The sequence below is a fragment of the Parasteatoda tepidariorum genome, chromosome 9 (assembly GCF_982258835.1).
Source record: "Parasteatoda tepidariorum strain Cologne lab strain chromosome 9, Ptep-v5.0, whole genome shotgun sequence".
Classification (NCBI taxonomy): domain Eukaryota; kingdom Metazoa; phylum Arthropoda; class Arachnida; order Araneae; family Theridiidae; genus Parasteatoda; species Parasteatoda tepidariorum.
Window position 1 is genome coordinate 91302686 of NC_141763.1, and position 14482 is coordinate 91317167.

Sequence of the window (14482 nt, forward strand, 5' to 3'; positions counted from 1 at the left end):
AAAAAATTAAAAAAAAATTTTTTCAGAACTCTGGAGTTAAAAATAGTATATGTATGCTGTACCAATAAATGTTCCTTTTTTAAAAAACTAAATAAATAAAATAAAAGAAGTATATGCAATATTAAACAAAATGAAAAAATTGAATTCTGAACATTTTCTGTTAGAATTGTTTTTTTTTTCCAATACGAAAAATGCTTTTTGAATATTACAAAACATATTGAATATTTTGAATATTGAAAAACAACATAATACATTACAAATTTGTTTACCTTCACTGTTTTTCATGTGATTACTTAGTCTCATTTCCTGGAAAATTTGATTAGTTCTCTTTTTTTTCAATTTGAGCTAAATTACTAAACATGTACACCTGATACATATTTCAAATTTGTTAATTAGAGATGTATCAGATGCTTAATTTATACTAAATAAACCATGTAAATAACTTTACATAGTTTCCAGCTTACAATTTTATTTTCCCACAATAACAAGCATAATAAATTTTTTTAAGAGTAAAAGAATCGCATCTAGATATTGGGCCGCACATTGAAAGATAACTAGTTTTTATTTGTGAAGGGATTTATTACTTTTTCTTCTTTTGCTTGATTAATTTTCTATTCCTAGTTGGTTCCAAAAAGAAATGTTTAAAATCGTTTTTCCATTTTAGGTGTTTGTTGACTTTGTTAATTTTATGAGAATGACCTTATTAGTGATTATCAGTGGTGGCATCGTCATTCAAGCAGTTTTGTATCCTGATTACCCCCTTTCGATTGAGCTGTTCAGGAAAGCTTTTCACAGGGCATGGTTTTCACTTTTCTTGACTCCCATTGGAGAGTTGGAAGGTATATTTTTAAAAACAAATTATCAATTATTTTATGATTTATTTAAGAGTCACATAAACTTAACCCTTTTCATATTTGTTTCAGGTGAAGATAGGTGTAATGCCACTAAAATGCATTCCGAAGAGTATTGCATTATCGGAAAGTGTGAGTGTTTAATACATTAGTGTGGTAAATTAAGATAAGGATAATTAAATATCAGACTCAATTTAACCTTTCCCTTATGGCTGCTATAACTTATGGACCAGAATAGCAAGCTTCATCATACTAAGTGCTGTAAGCAAAGGGTTAACTGAGATACAATTATTAAACAATTTGTGTAAAATATATACATTTTTTGTTATTGTCGTAGGCCTTTAAGGTAAGGTGCGCAATTGTTCTGGTTTTCCTTAAGCGCCATCTATGGCCAAGAATTCGACTTCTGCTACCCCAGACATCATACCCGTTTATAGCATGAACCCATTTCTTTATTCGCAGATCATAATTTTGACCTAAACCAGAGAACAATCAATCTCCGATTCAGTACCCCCAGAGGTATAATTTGTTGTGGCAACATGAGTACTTTGTGACCCGATAGATTTAATGTACATCAGTCTCCATTTACTACATGAGTCTTCGGCAGGCTGGATTTGAATTCCTATTCTCGCGAATGTGAGTCTAGCGCATTGCCAACCAGGCTATCCCAACATATACATTTAAAAAATGCATTTAGATTTAAATAACATCTCTTATCCAGACGTCTGTTTGTCAGAATAGTCTCTTTTTCGAACACTTTTTAGCAAACAAAAAAGACTCTTTTCTTTTAATTTTTTATATTTGCATTCTGTTAAAAAATGTGTAAGGGTGTTAATCCTCCACTTTTACACTTCTTTATAATTTTTACTCGACTTTCAATTTTAATCTAATTTCCGCTCTATTATGAAAAGAGGAAAATTCCGTATTTGTCGTAGAACTGGATGCCATTTTCAACAAAAAATTTAACACTTTGAACATAAACCTTTATCCTTTGAAACCTTCAGTAAAGTGCTGCCATCCATTGTACTAAATTGCATCTTAATTAACTTTTTTACCCAGATAGATTTGGGTTTGATAAAGAGATGAAGCCGAAATAAAGTTCTCCCAATATATATTCGGGTACAACAATGGGATTTATACTTAAAAAAAAATTACGCTGAGTAATACTCGTGTCAGAGATTTTGAAACACCAATACTGTGCTCGAGATTATTTGGACATGACAGTTAAAAGGTTAGACTTTTTATCCAGAAAAATATATTTCCTGAACTTGCTGAAATCCTGACAATTTGGGATACAGGGCTTTCCACTGTAGTGTAACTTTTAATAGTAATAAAAGATTAAAAATGTTTGGTAAACATTTTTCCATTCCTCTGTTTCAAAGTTGAAAATAGATGATAGATTTTATGCTTTGCAATATTTATTGAAAGATAAGCAATTTATTTTGGTTAAGTGTATTTATTTTCCTTTTGGTTAAGTGTATTACATATATTTTATGGTAAATTTATTTATAAAATTTTTTTATTAAAATTCTTTTCCAACTGCAAATGAATATTAAATACTTGTCCTCCTCTTGTATATTATTACATATAACACTAATCAATTATAACTTTTAATACTTTGAATCCAAAATATTCTACAATTAACTGATTAGATGTTTTACATTTATAAATGGAAATATTTGGCAGTTCTGAGTAAAGAAGAATTCAAACTTTTTGCCGTTGTAAATTATTTAAATGTTGATAAGATTTTTTAAAAATTATAAGATTTTTCACACTTATAAAATTTAATGCATGATTTATTATTTTCGTGTTTAGTAAATGTTGAAGCAAGTTGAATAAGAGAAAATTTACAAACACAAAAAGTTTTCCAAACATTTTTTTAAACTGTTATAAATTTATTTAATTAATATAAAACATTACTTGATTGACAATATTTTGATTACGAACATTAACATTTACAAAATTTAATATATGACTTAATTTTTATTATTTTAAATAATTAGTTTCAAAAATAAAATTTTAAGCAGTAAAATTACAGTGAGAAAAAGTTATAAGAAATACTTTCTAATGATAAAAATTTATGAAAACTGTTTGATAATATTAATTCTGTTATAACTATTAATATTATCAAAACATTATTATAAAGCATGTTTCTATTTTTGATATTCATTTATTTAACTAAAGAGAACATTTTCTTTTTTAGTCTCAGATTATACTTGTCCTAACACTGGACTATGGCCTTATCTCTTCTCCATTCAATACTTTGTGTTTCTCAAACTTATCCTGCTAACCTTGCTTTATGCTTTATTCAGGTAATACATTATGAGAATAACTTTATGCGCTTTGTTGCCAACAGTAATTATCATCTCCATAACTTTTGTTATATTTGTCTAGTGCTACTGCCTCTAAATTACAATCTGAAACTGATGCCATATGGAAATTCCAGCGTTACCAGCTAGTTGTTGATTTTGCCAATCGCCTTCGTCTGCCGCCACCACTTAGCATTTTCAGCTACGTAATTACTGTTTTCACGTGGTTATACAAGTGTTTTTTATGCAGATTCTGCAGAAGTCGAGATGAAATTGTGAGTTAAAACCATGAAACAATTATATACTGTGGTTTATTATTAAAAATAATACATTTTTTTTAAAAAAAAACTTTATAGTAATTAAAGTAAATATTTAGTATAAAGGAATTATTATCCTTGTGTTAGTTTGTTTAGTTCCCTTTTACAGTGACTTCACCAAGTCAACTGTGTCATTTTAATTGAAAGAATTATTACTAATTTTAAACAAAAATAATACATTAGTTTTGGGATAACCAATTTCTATCAGCAAAACAAAAGATCTTATCCAATGGATTAGCTGCCATATCTTCCGAAAGGATCGAGAGATTCTTTAATTTTAGGAAAATCTCCAGGACTCCCGAAAAATATTCGTATTTTTAGAAACTTCAAAATATCAAGCATTTTTAAATTTTGGATACTGTGGTTAATTATTAGAAATATATTATGATATCTGCAAAATATACTGTGATGTATTTCTTTTAATAAATTGTTGTAATTAATTTTAGGATAAAAATGCATTTTTTGATTCATCAAAAGGCCGTTTATCAGAAAGAGATTATAATTATTGGCGTCAGTTGGCTCAGGAATATTCAAAGCAAAAAAGTGAAGAAGAAATTGAAAAGCAAATAACAAAGAAGCAAATGGATATGTATGTAAAATATGTTCAGTATTTTACTACCATTCTCTCAGTATTTATTACAGGCTTCATAGTTGTCCTGATTTTTAGTCCCTGATATGCCTAGTTTTTGTGTGTGTCCCTAATTTCTGTAAATACTAATGTGGATTTCTAAGAAATCTATTTAGGGGAGTTAAAATTTTTGTTCTTACATTTTTCATTTTAAATTAATTATGCTTTTACAAATGGCAGAATTTGATGGTTCAAACTTAACGACCATCCACTAATTATATACATGATTCAGACATTTACAGCAGGATTCATTGATTCATCCTTCTTTGGAATTCAGTCATTTTATAAAAATAAATAAATAAAACTTAATCAAGAATTTTTATGGGGATAAATTTAAGGGGCCATATGCTTTTTTTTGTGTTTTTTTTTCCATCAACTGCGGTAACAGGTCTTGTAAGGTGAAATTATTTAGTTTCACAATTATTGATTCATCTCTTTCATCTGATTTTTAAGGGTGATCTTTTCCTATCAGCAGTACAGCAATCTTTCAGAGATTGAATTTGAATTAAAAGATTATCCACTGAATCACTTTTGTAATAAGTTTTCTATTTATAGATCTTAAATTATTACAAATCACTGTATTTGGTTAGTAAAATTATGCTGAAAACTATTAAAATGTTCTGTTCTAAACAAAGTAGTAATTCTAAAATTAAAAGTAATTTATTTTGTGCCCTCCCCCCCACAAAACAAATTACTTTTAATTTTAGAATTGCTACTTTGCTTAAAACAGAGCATTTTAATAGTTTTCAGCATAATTTTACTAACCAAATACAGTGATTTGGAATTTAAGTTTTACAGTTTAAAAATTAAGTTTTGAATTATGCACAAAAAAAAAACAATTCACATTGTTCTATTCAGCGTTTTCACAATTAATTCAACCCCAATCTATTTTGGCATATTGTCAGTCCATAGCGTATGAAAACACCATTCATTTTACATGATTCGAAATTTCATAATTTTTGACAATTGTCAAAAACAATGCCAAAATTTCTTTTTTTGACATGACGGTTAAAACAAGATAAAACCGTCAATTGTAAAAAACTTTCCAATCCTGCCTAATTCTGGTATTTTGTTAAAGTGCTTGAAAATATTTTTTGAGTGCTTGAAAGGTGCTTATTTTTTGTTGAATAATTTGGCTACGTCTTTAAGTTTTATTAAGTGAAATGTTTTCAGAATGATGACTATAACTGAGGATGTTGACTATCAGAAAAAAATAATGCACCAACTGAAAAGTCGCTTGAAAGAGTTGGACAGGATGATGACACATTCTCATGTATATTTAGAGAATATAAAACATCTTACTGAGAAAATTCAGGGTAACTTTTTTATTTATTTGTAGTAATTTTGCTTTCAATGATATTTTTATGTCAGGTTTAACTATTTGCCGCACATCGAAGGAAATGTTATTGTTTCATCTGGAATTCGTTTAGATAATTACGAACTACCAATAACTTGTATAAAGTTAAATTAAATTAATTAAAATTATTAATTTAATTAATTAAAATTATTAATTTAATTAATTAAAATTATTAATATAATTAATTAAATTAAATTAATTTAAACATAAAGATTTCACCTCAGTAAATCACCTCACCTAAATTAAAAATAACTTGTTTGTGATGTTTGACTTTGAATGGTGAATGTAAAGTTATGTAGAGTGGCAGTTTTGGAATAAGTAGTTATGGTAAACAAGGGTTATAATTCAAACAAAGCATTTTTCCCGGTCTTAAAACAATTGATTTTAGTTGTTGATTTTAGTAAATGATGTATAATAGTTGTATTATTTTTTTATTTTGAAATGGCGCTTTTAGATATCAAAGTATTGCTGCTCTAAAATTGAATTTAAAAAGTTGAATGACTATTATTAATAAGTATTTTATTGTTTTCTGTATTTTATTTAAAATATGTTTTGAGTATATGTCTTGTGATTATTATCTTTATATTTGGATTATGATTCAAACTATCAAAAATTAATTATTGTGTGTCTTATCACTTTAGCAAAATCAAACTTACTGCCCTAGTAGAAAAAGTTTTCTTTTTTCATAGAAAACCTGTCTTAAAATATCATATGGTATTTAATTAACTCCAGACAGTATCATTTAAGCACATTCTTTTAAGACTTTTAAGGTAAAATATAATTAATACAACTATTTTAGATTTTCTTAGTGTTAATAAATAAAAAATAAACATGAAATATTAATGAGATAATATTTTTATTCTGTTATTGCTTTTTTAAAATTCTTAAACAAATTGTGTCTTTTATCTTTTCGAAAAAAAATTGATGAAAAAGTTAATAGCATCAATGAAAATATTGGACTAAAAAAATTTTTATGTTGTTATACTTTAACTGTCTAACTACAAAAGTTGGAAAGAATCCTTATTACTTTTTAGATTAAATCAGATTTTTTTTATTATGGTATTTATCAGTTAAATCTCTGACTAAATATTGAAGAAGTTTTAATCAATCTTCAATCCTTTATATTCTATTTTTAAATATAGTACTTGTTAACATTATTTGTCGTAATACGATAGCTATCGAACAAGCCCACTTTTTCAGTTAAACATTTTCAAGATTAAAGTAGTTAGTTTTTCATTAAAACAACAAAAACATTACACCTGTTTGTTGAACATTATTTAAATACTGTGACCAATAGTGTTTATTTGGATTAAAAAATTATTAAAATTCCCTTTTTACCATTAAAGTTAATTTCTTTCAGCATGTGAAAGGTTATAAATCAAATGATCGAAATCAGTGATTTAGATCAGAATTTTAATAACTTTTTTTTTTTTTCAAGTGAAACAAAAATGTGATAAATAAATACTGTTAATTCAAATACTTTCTTTTGAACTTATATGCAGAGCGTGGACTACAAAGTCAAGTATCACTTCACATCTTATCACGGCACACTCCCTATCCTGGTACAAGTGTGCAACGTTATCCTGTTCCTGACAAGTATGTACCATGGGAAGTCATGTGGACTGAGTATGATCCGGTTGCCTATACAAAACCAAGATCTGATTTTGATGTTCTTCTTCAATCATTTGTTGATGAGGATGTCCTTTTGTAAGTAATATATATATGCTATGACTCCTTAATCTCAATACAGTGAAACCTCCGTTAAGCGAACATTCATGGAACCAAAAACTTTGTCCGTTTACGGGAAGGGTACCCTAATAACGAAATTTAACACTGTAAATTGTTTTTAGAATATTCTCAAAGATATAGAAATAATTAAATAATATCTACAAGGATACTGTAAATATCTACAAGAATATTTATTTAAACAATAAGAATGATAAAAAAGAATATATAAAGAAGTTTGATATAAATACATAATTCTGGATGTAGCTACAGATAAATAAATATAATTTTCCTATTAGCATAGATACTCAAGTTAGACATATGATACCAAATAGGAGCGTACTGTCCTCAGTCCGTTTCAATTATTAGGTTCACATCCCCTTACACCTACTTATCATTTGATAGGGAACATGGTTAATACCTTCTTGGAAAATAAACCTCCCACGATTCACAGAAAAAAAAAGTAATGCATACCTGTAAGTCGTGAGGACCTATGGAGATGATTATTCACAATTGGTCTACTATCAAATGTCTGAATAAATGTTTCATTTATCTAAACACCTCAAAGATTATATTTCTGTTCTCTTTTTTTACCCCAGTTGTGTTAAATACAGTCTTCAAATTGATAAGAAAATTAAAGAAATTTTCAATGGGGAAGAAGCATTGAGAGAAGTCATTTCAACTTGAGAGGTCTCATAACCTGTGTGGTCCAGATGAAAAGATCAAAAGATGCCGATTTCAGAATTATTTCAGGAGTGCAGTACCATTTTCTCTCCTTCCTTTACAAAGATAAAGCAAGGTGACAGGAGAAAGATTGATTTTTCGGTGGTGAAATAGCTTAACAATATTTTTAGTTATGGATAAGGCAAAAAGTTTTATTTACATGCTTTAAAAATGGTGAAAAGTTGAATTTTTTTAGCTTGCAATTTATTTAGAAAAAGTAGTGTCCGGTTTGTAGAGATAAAAAACAAGGTTTCAGGTTCAAAATGACTGTCCGCGTCCGGTTACGGGAGTGTCTGCTTTGAGGAGAATGTACGTAATGGTTTATTCATAGAATTAAAAATATGTCCGTATTGAGAGGCGTCCGTTTTGCAGGAGTGTCCATAACAGGAGGTTTCACTGTACACCTATTGTATTTTCATTACTTTTCCAAAGAAATTGACAAAGTTCTCACATAAATACAGTAGCTTTACATCTTTATAAGTAGTGCATCTTTATAATGCTTGAGTTCTTGTAAGTCCTTGTTGTTTCATCCTAGTACTAATTATAATTAGTAATAGGATGTGAAGTGCTAATTATGTGAACAAGTTTCTTACTGAATAATGAATTAAGAAGAAAATGTAAACAAGCAAAAAAAGATATGTCAAAGCTTTTTATCCTGCATACCTAAATATGTTAATAAAAAAAAATTCTTTTCTATCTTAGTTATATATTTCAATGTATGACTCTCTGTGATTTAAAATGTACCCTTTTCTGCAATGACTTACTAAGCATCATTTATTAATGTCCTCAGAATAATAAGATTGATTACCAGATTAAATCTTTTTCTTGCAGACTTCGAGCCACTCAGGATATAGACGATGAACGACTTCCTGTGTTTCAGTGGAACTGTTTGTCATCAAATCCTGCTGGAATAAGTATTGATCGAACATCTTGGATCTTGGGAGAGAGTGGAACAAACATCGTTTACAAGTTAGATAGTGAGTGTGTACCAAGGTAAGATATTTGCTTCAATTAATAAAATGCATGGTAGGTTAAAAGTATAAAGCTAATCACTAGTAAAAATAAACTAAGGATGTTTCTGACTTAGCATTTCCAATTTATTTTCTTGCCATGGCCTAGAATTTATTCCAATTTTCTCGAATTACATTTATTTATTAATTTGCAAGGCAACTATGGCTTATGTGTAAATTATGACTTTTCTGTCTTTCTCATTATTAAAAATGATATCAAGCTGAAAACAAAATAATCTTATAAAGAGAGCATTTGATATTTAAACAAATAAATAGCAGAAATTGAAGATAACAAGAAAAAAATCTGCATTTAATTTATTTTATTTTTGATTCTTTTAATATTTCTAGTTCAATTACGAACTTTGAATCTTACTCAAAGTAAAAGTGGGTGAAAACTTAAATCCTAAAATCGATAATAAAACTTCTTAGGGTAAAAGCTAGTTAAAATATTTCATTAAGTTTACTAAATTAATTTATAAATTTATTATCCTTAAAAAATAGCTATGATTAAAAAATAAATTCTTCAATCAAATATTTGAAAAAAATATTAAATTATTTTTAATTCTGAAATTAATTTGTTGTAAGTAATATCTATTTTTTGAATGAACTACTCCTGAATATGTTTTTGTTATATGTTTAATTTATTTTAGAAATATTTATGGAAGGACTGGCTTAAGAGGCAGAGGAGCGCTGTGTCGTTGGGGACCCAATCATTTTGTTTTAGCTATCATTACTAGGTATGTAGTTTTATAATTTGTTTGCTTTTCCTATTGCATTTTGTAAAATTGTTAAACATTGAATGTTTCTGCTAAATGCAAGTTTATGAAATTTGTCTTTATCATTTATGTTGAAGTTTTAAACTTTGCATAATCACTTTTGTGCATTAAAAAAATTTAACTTTTAATATCTTGTAGAAATTTTTTGAACTGAAACAAAATAAGTAAAATAAAATTAGATTAACATTGTTACTTCCATCATGATTATTATCATGTAATCATTTATTTGAATAAAAATAAAAACTTCGATTATTTATTTATTTTTAAATATTAGTTACTTATAATTGCCAATTTGTAAAGGGTTTTATTTTATATTTTAAGTCTAATATCTATTCTTTTAGATTGAAAATGTAATACTTATTAGAATTATCTAAAAGTTGATTGCTTTAAGGATATCTTGTAAAAGCATTTTAATGATTAAAAAATAAAAAATGATATTTATCTTCTGTTTAGTATGAGTTTCTGTTGGTTTCAAACTTTGTATTTTGAAAGTATCAATGTTATAAAAACTATTTTAAATGTTAAAAAAAAATTTCCCACTCAATAGTTGAAAACAAAGTAATTTAAAATTTCATTGCTTGGCTAACAAAATATGATGATCATGTTTGTCATTGTTAGAAGTATATTTTCAATAAAATTGTTTTTTGTTTAATATATTATACCTTAAAAGTAGAAAATATTCAATAAGTGTAAGTACTGCTGATTTTAATTCATATGTCTGAAAGTATTTTTTCATATGAATGTTTTCATTTCTCTAAACTATAATTGGAGTCAGTTGATTCGCATTTGTTACCTTTAATATTGCATAGATATTTAATTCATTTGAAATAGTTAAAAAAGTTTTTTTTTTGTGTGCAGTTGTCTTATTTGCTAATTGTTAATGCATATTGTGATTGCTTACTATAGTATTTTTAATAATGCAGAACCGAGTTTTATTTTTTTATTATGTAGTCTGATATCAGTGACAAATTTTGTGTTCTGGTAATGTATTGTAGATAAACTATATTGAGCTGCCAGTTTTCTCTACGTTATTTAAAATCATATAAAACTAAACATTTCGTATTATCTATTCAATGTATTATTATTATATCATTATGCATTAAGTTCTTAATAATTATACGAAAAATACAACAATTTGAGGATACCTATAAAAAAAACCTAGTGTAGCTTTTTGAAGAAAAGAAAACTACATTAACTTTGAATAAATATATCAAAGCATCTAATTATGAACATGTGAGTGAAATATATATTAATTTACTTTTGAAATCAGATTGATGTCAGTTAATTAAGAGACTAAAAATAGAGTTAATGCAATATGTAAAAAAGGTATAAATCATGGCTTGAATTTTTTATTCCCTAACATGACCCTAGCATTAAAAGATTCTGATACAACATGTAAACTTTCATTTAAATATACCATAATATACCAACTAACAACCCCTAAAATTTTTAGACAAATTTCCAAGGTACCACATATAACTAAAAATACTACTATAGTTGGAGTTGCTAATGTTAGTATTTTAAAATATGAGTATTTAAATTTATATGAAAATAAACCAATGCTAATAAAAAATATAGTATATGTAATATATTATTTTTTTCCTTCTGAAGAAATCTGTAATTGACGATTGTTTTGACACACGTTTAACAGAAAATTACCCTATTTCATAACTTGCCACATTCTAAATGTTGTGTGAGTGAAATGTGTCAAAAAGGAGTAAAAACACCTTTGCTACTACATAAATGCTAACACGATGTATTTTATTTTAAAACCCTTTGTTCTATCTAGTCTTATTTTTGTTTGACTTTTTCTTGTTAATAAAACTTAAAGCATCTTTGTTAATAATACTTAAAACTTATATTTATACTTTAAATGAAATATAATGTACTTGATTTTTTTTAGACTAATTAATTGTATGTTCATTTTTTTTCTCACCAAAATGAAAAAAAACTTTGATATATAAAATTTAATTTGAGCATGTCTTTTTTTATGGACTGTTTGGCTGGGCATGCAAAAAATTTTAGATTTTTTTTTCAACTCTTATACAAATTATAAGTAAAAGATACTTGTTATTGTATGAAAAAGATATTTGTTATATTTTATTTGCGCAAGATAAATTCAACTATTATTTATTTCATTTAAGTATTTATCTCAATGCTTTATTTTATTTCCTTCATGGATCTCAACTTAACTTCCCTACATGAATTTCTTTACATTGTGTAGAATATATTAAGTTAAAATTTTTGTTTAGGTGGCAAAAAAGTGGAGGAAGAGGATTAGAATTTGTTGTCATGAGGGGAGAGAAAAGAGGACAGATTTCGCTTCCTGGAGTAAGTAGAATTATTTTAACTGAATTACTGACTTAAAATTTCTTAGCTTTATGGTATAACTTTGATTCAGCTACTTTCAATTTTATATGTTCCTTATTTTCTTGTAATAAAAAAATAAGAAGTTTACTTAAACACTAATATACGGTATTTAGTATAATTGGTTACAATATGCCAATTAATATAAAGTTGCTTTGACAGTGACAGCTGCTTTTGATTTGTGATATTTATAAAATTTGATTTTTGATTAAATATTTATCAATATTTCCTCTGTTTTAGGGATTTGTACCAGGTGAACAACGATACGTTATACTGCAATCTCTTTTCAAACAAAAAGAAACCAACGCCCCGATATGGAAATCCCATGAAGATATGTTGGAGGTATTTTTCATTTCTATTATTATAAACATTTCATTTTCCTTTTTCACTATATTTTTGTATGTTTTGTTTGAAAGGATATACACAAAAAATATTTCAAAAACCTGGGGTGGTATTTGGAGCCCTGATACAACTAAAATGATAAGGGATCAAATTATAATAAATAAAAAAATGCATGAAACAAGTCTTCGTAATTTTTTTAGAAGAGGAATTATTTATTTATTATTATTATTTGGCGGGGGGGAGGGATTAGAGAATTGGAAATTTGATTAATAATAGATAAAAATTAATTTTTTAAACTGTTCTTATCTGCAAATAAAAAATAGTTTTCTTTATTCTTATGGCACTCCTATATTTTTATTATATATTTTTTCAAAATCATGTTTAATTTGATAGTCTTTTTTCAGCAGCAGGAATAAGATTCTTTCAACTCTTGGTTTTGAACTTCATTTTATGCTTTTTTCAAATTTATTTCTAAAGTAAAGTTTATTACTTTTTTTTTTGTAATCATATCATATCATAGAATTTCTATCATATCATATCATAGTAAAGCAGTTCTAAAGTAAAGTTTATTCCTCTTTTTTTTGTAATCATATCATATCATAGAATTTCTAAATGCTGAATTGAGCGATCACTCACTAAATTACTTATGTACAAAGGAGCATATTCACCAAGTTTTTGTTTTGAGATTATTAAAACTTTATTACAAATTTTAATTGAATATTTTCGTTTTATAAAATTTTCTGCTCTTAAATCTCAAAATATTTTGTTAAGTCCTCCATTAATAAAATTATATTGTTAAAACTTTTTAGTAAAAGTAATTCTGAAAATAAAAATAATGTATATTATTCTTTTGCAGTAAAATTTGTCTTTATTGTACTTTAAGTAGAACAAATTATACATTTATAATTTGGTTTTTTGCAATTTTTTTAGTTGAGATATTTATACTGTTCAAAAAAATATCTTTATTTTTTTAAAAAATGTTGCCCTCATTTTTTCTTGAGCCCTCTATAAGACTTGACAGTGGGATTATGTTTTCCTCAATATAAAGTAGATAAAACATTCTTATTTGGAATTATTTAGTTAATTGACATTCTAAGCTATAGCTTCATTTCAAATTTGCTTTGATAACCATTTTTATTACATTGCATTTAGATGAAAAAAGTAGATAAAAAATAAAATATACTAACATGGGAAATAATTTTGTTTCATTTCAAATTTGTTTAGATAACTATTTTTATTATACTGCATTTAAATGAAAAAAAAAATAGATAAAAGTAGAATATGTGTGAATTGGGAAAAACATTAATACAAGGAAATAATTTTGCTTCACTTCAAATTTGTTTTGATAACCATTTTTATTGCACTGCATTTAGATGAAAAAAATAAATAAAAGTAAAATATTTGTGAAAAAGGAAATAATGAATATATTTTAACTAGTTACATTAAAAATTATCTTCCACAGGTTAGGGAAAACAGGAAAAACCTGGAATTGTCAGGGAACAATAATCATTTATTGAGATTTTAGTTAAAAAAAATAACATCTATTACAATTATTCGTCCCAAAAATTCCACATTTCAATAAAACCTTTTATGATATGGATCCCCATTTGATGGTATTTTGTTGCTCACAAAATTTTATCTTTGACATTAAAATTTTAAAAAGTAGTGTTTTTTTCCAATAAAAAATTGCATTATATAAATAAAATATGATCTGGAATGTGTTGAAATTTTCCTAAAATGTCTGGAATCAAGGAATTTTGTTTCTGCAATTAAGGTGATACCCTGTAAAATATTTAACAAAACTTAGTTTGCCTTAATTAATTTTAAATAATTAATATTTTTAATATGTTTAAGAAGAAAAAGTGAAATTTTTATTGCAGTTCTTCAGGAATTGCTGTGAGACACTTCAAGAAGATGAGGAAGTCCCCACTGAAGTCAAATGTGAAATGGTCAAAAGAGGTTACATGGATGATCCATGGAATACTGACCAGGCATGGCGTGAAGTGGAATTATGGCACATTCATTATGGAGGAAATGAAACCTTATCTCAATATTTCCAAGTAACTAAATCTATCTA

At 26.5% G+C, this 14482-nt stretch overlaps 1 protein-coding gene across 5 annotated transcripts in view; it reads left to right on the forward strand.

Annotated features, from left to right (window-relative positions):
- The window catches only part of LOC107453600 (transient receptor potential cation channel subfamily M member-like 2), a 92641-nt gene that overhangs the window by 76599 nt on the left and 1560 nt on the right, over nt 1–14482 (forward strand). For all 5 annotated transcript variants that reach the window (XM_087152341.1, XM_043044090.3, XM_043044091.3 and 2 more), the window contains 12 exons: nt 665–839; nt 924–983; nt 3055–3163; nt 3246–3435; nt 3924–4066; nt 5279–5421; nt 6965–7169; nt 8742–8903; nt 9571–9657; nt 11949–12027; nt 12304–12405; nt 14286–14465. In XM_087152341.1, the coding sequence (XP_087008467.1) occupies nt 665–839; nt 924–983; nt 3055–3163; nt 3246–3435; nt 3924–4066; nt 5279–5421; nt 6965–7169; nt 8742–8903; nt 9571–9657; nt 11949–12027; nt 12304–12405; nt 14286–14465 (1635 nt within the window). The remainder of the gene's footprint in view (nt 1–664; nt 840–923; nt 984–3054; nt 3164–3245; nt 3436–3923; nt 4067–5278; nt 5422–6964; nt 7170–8741; nt 8904–9570; nt 9658–11948; nt 12028–12303; nt 12406–14285; nt 14466–14482) is intronic.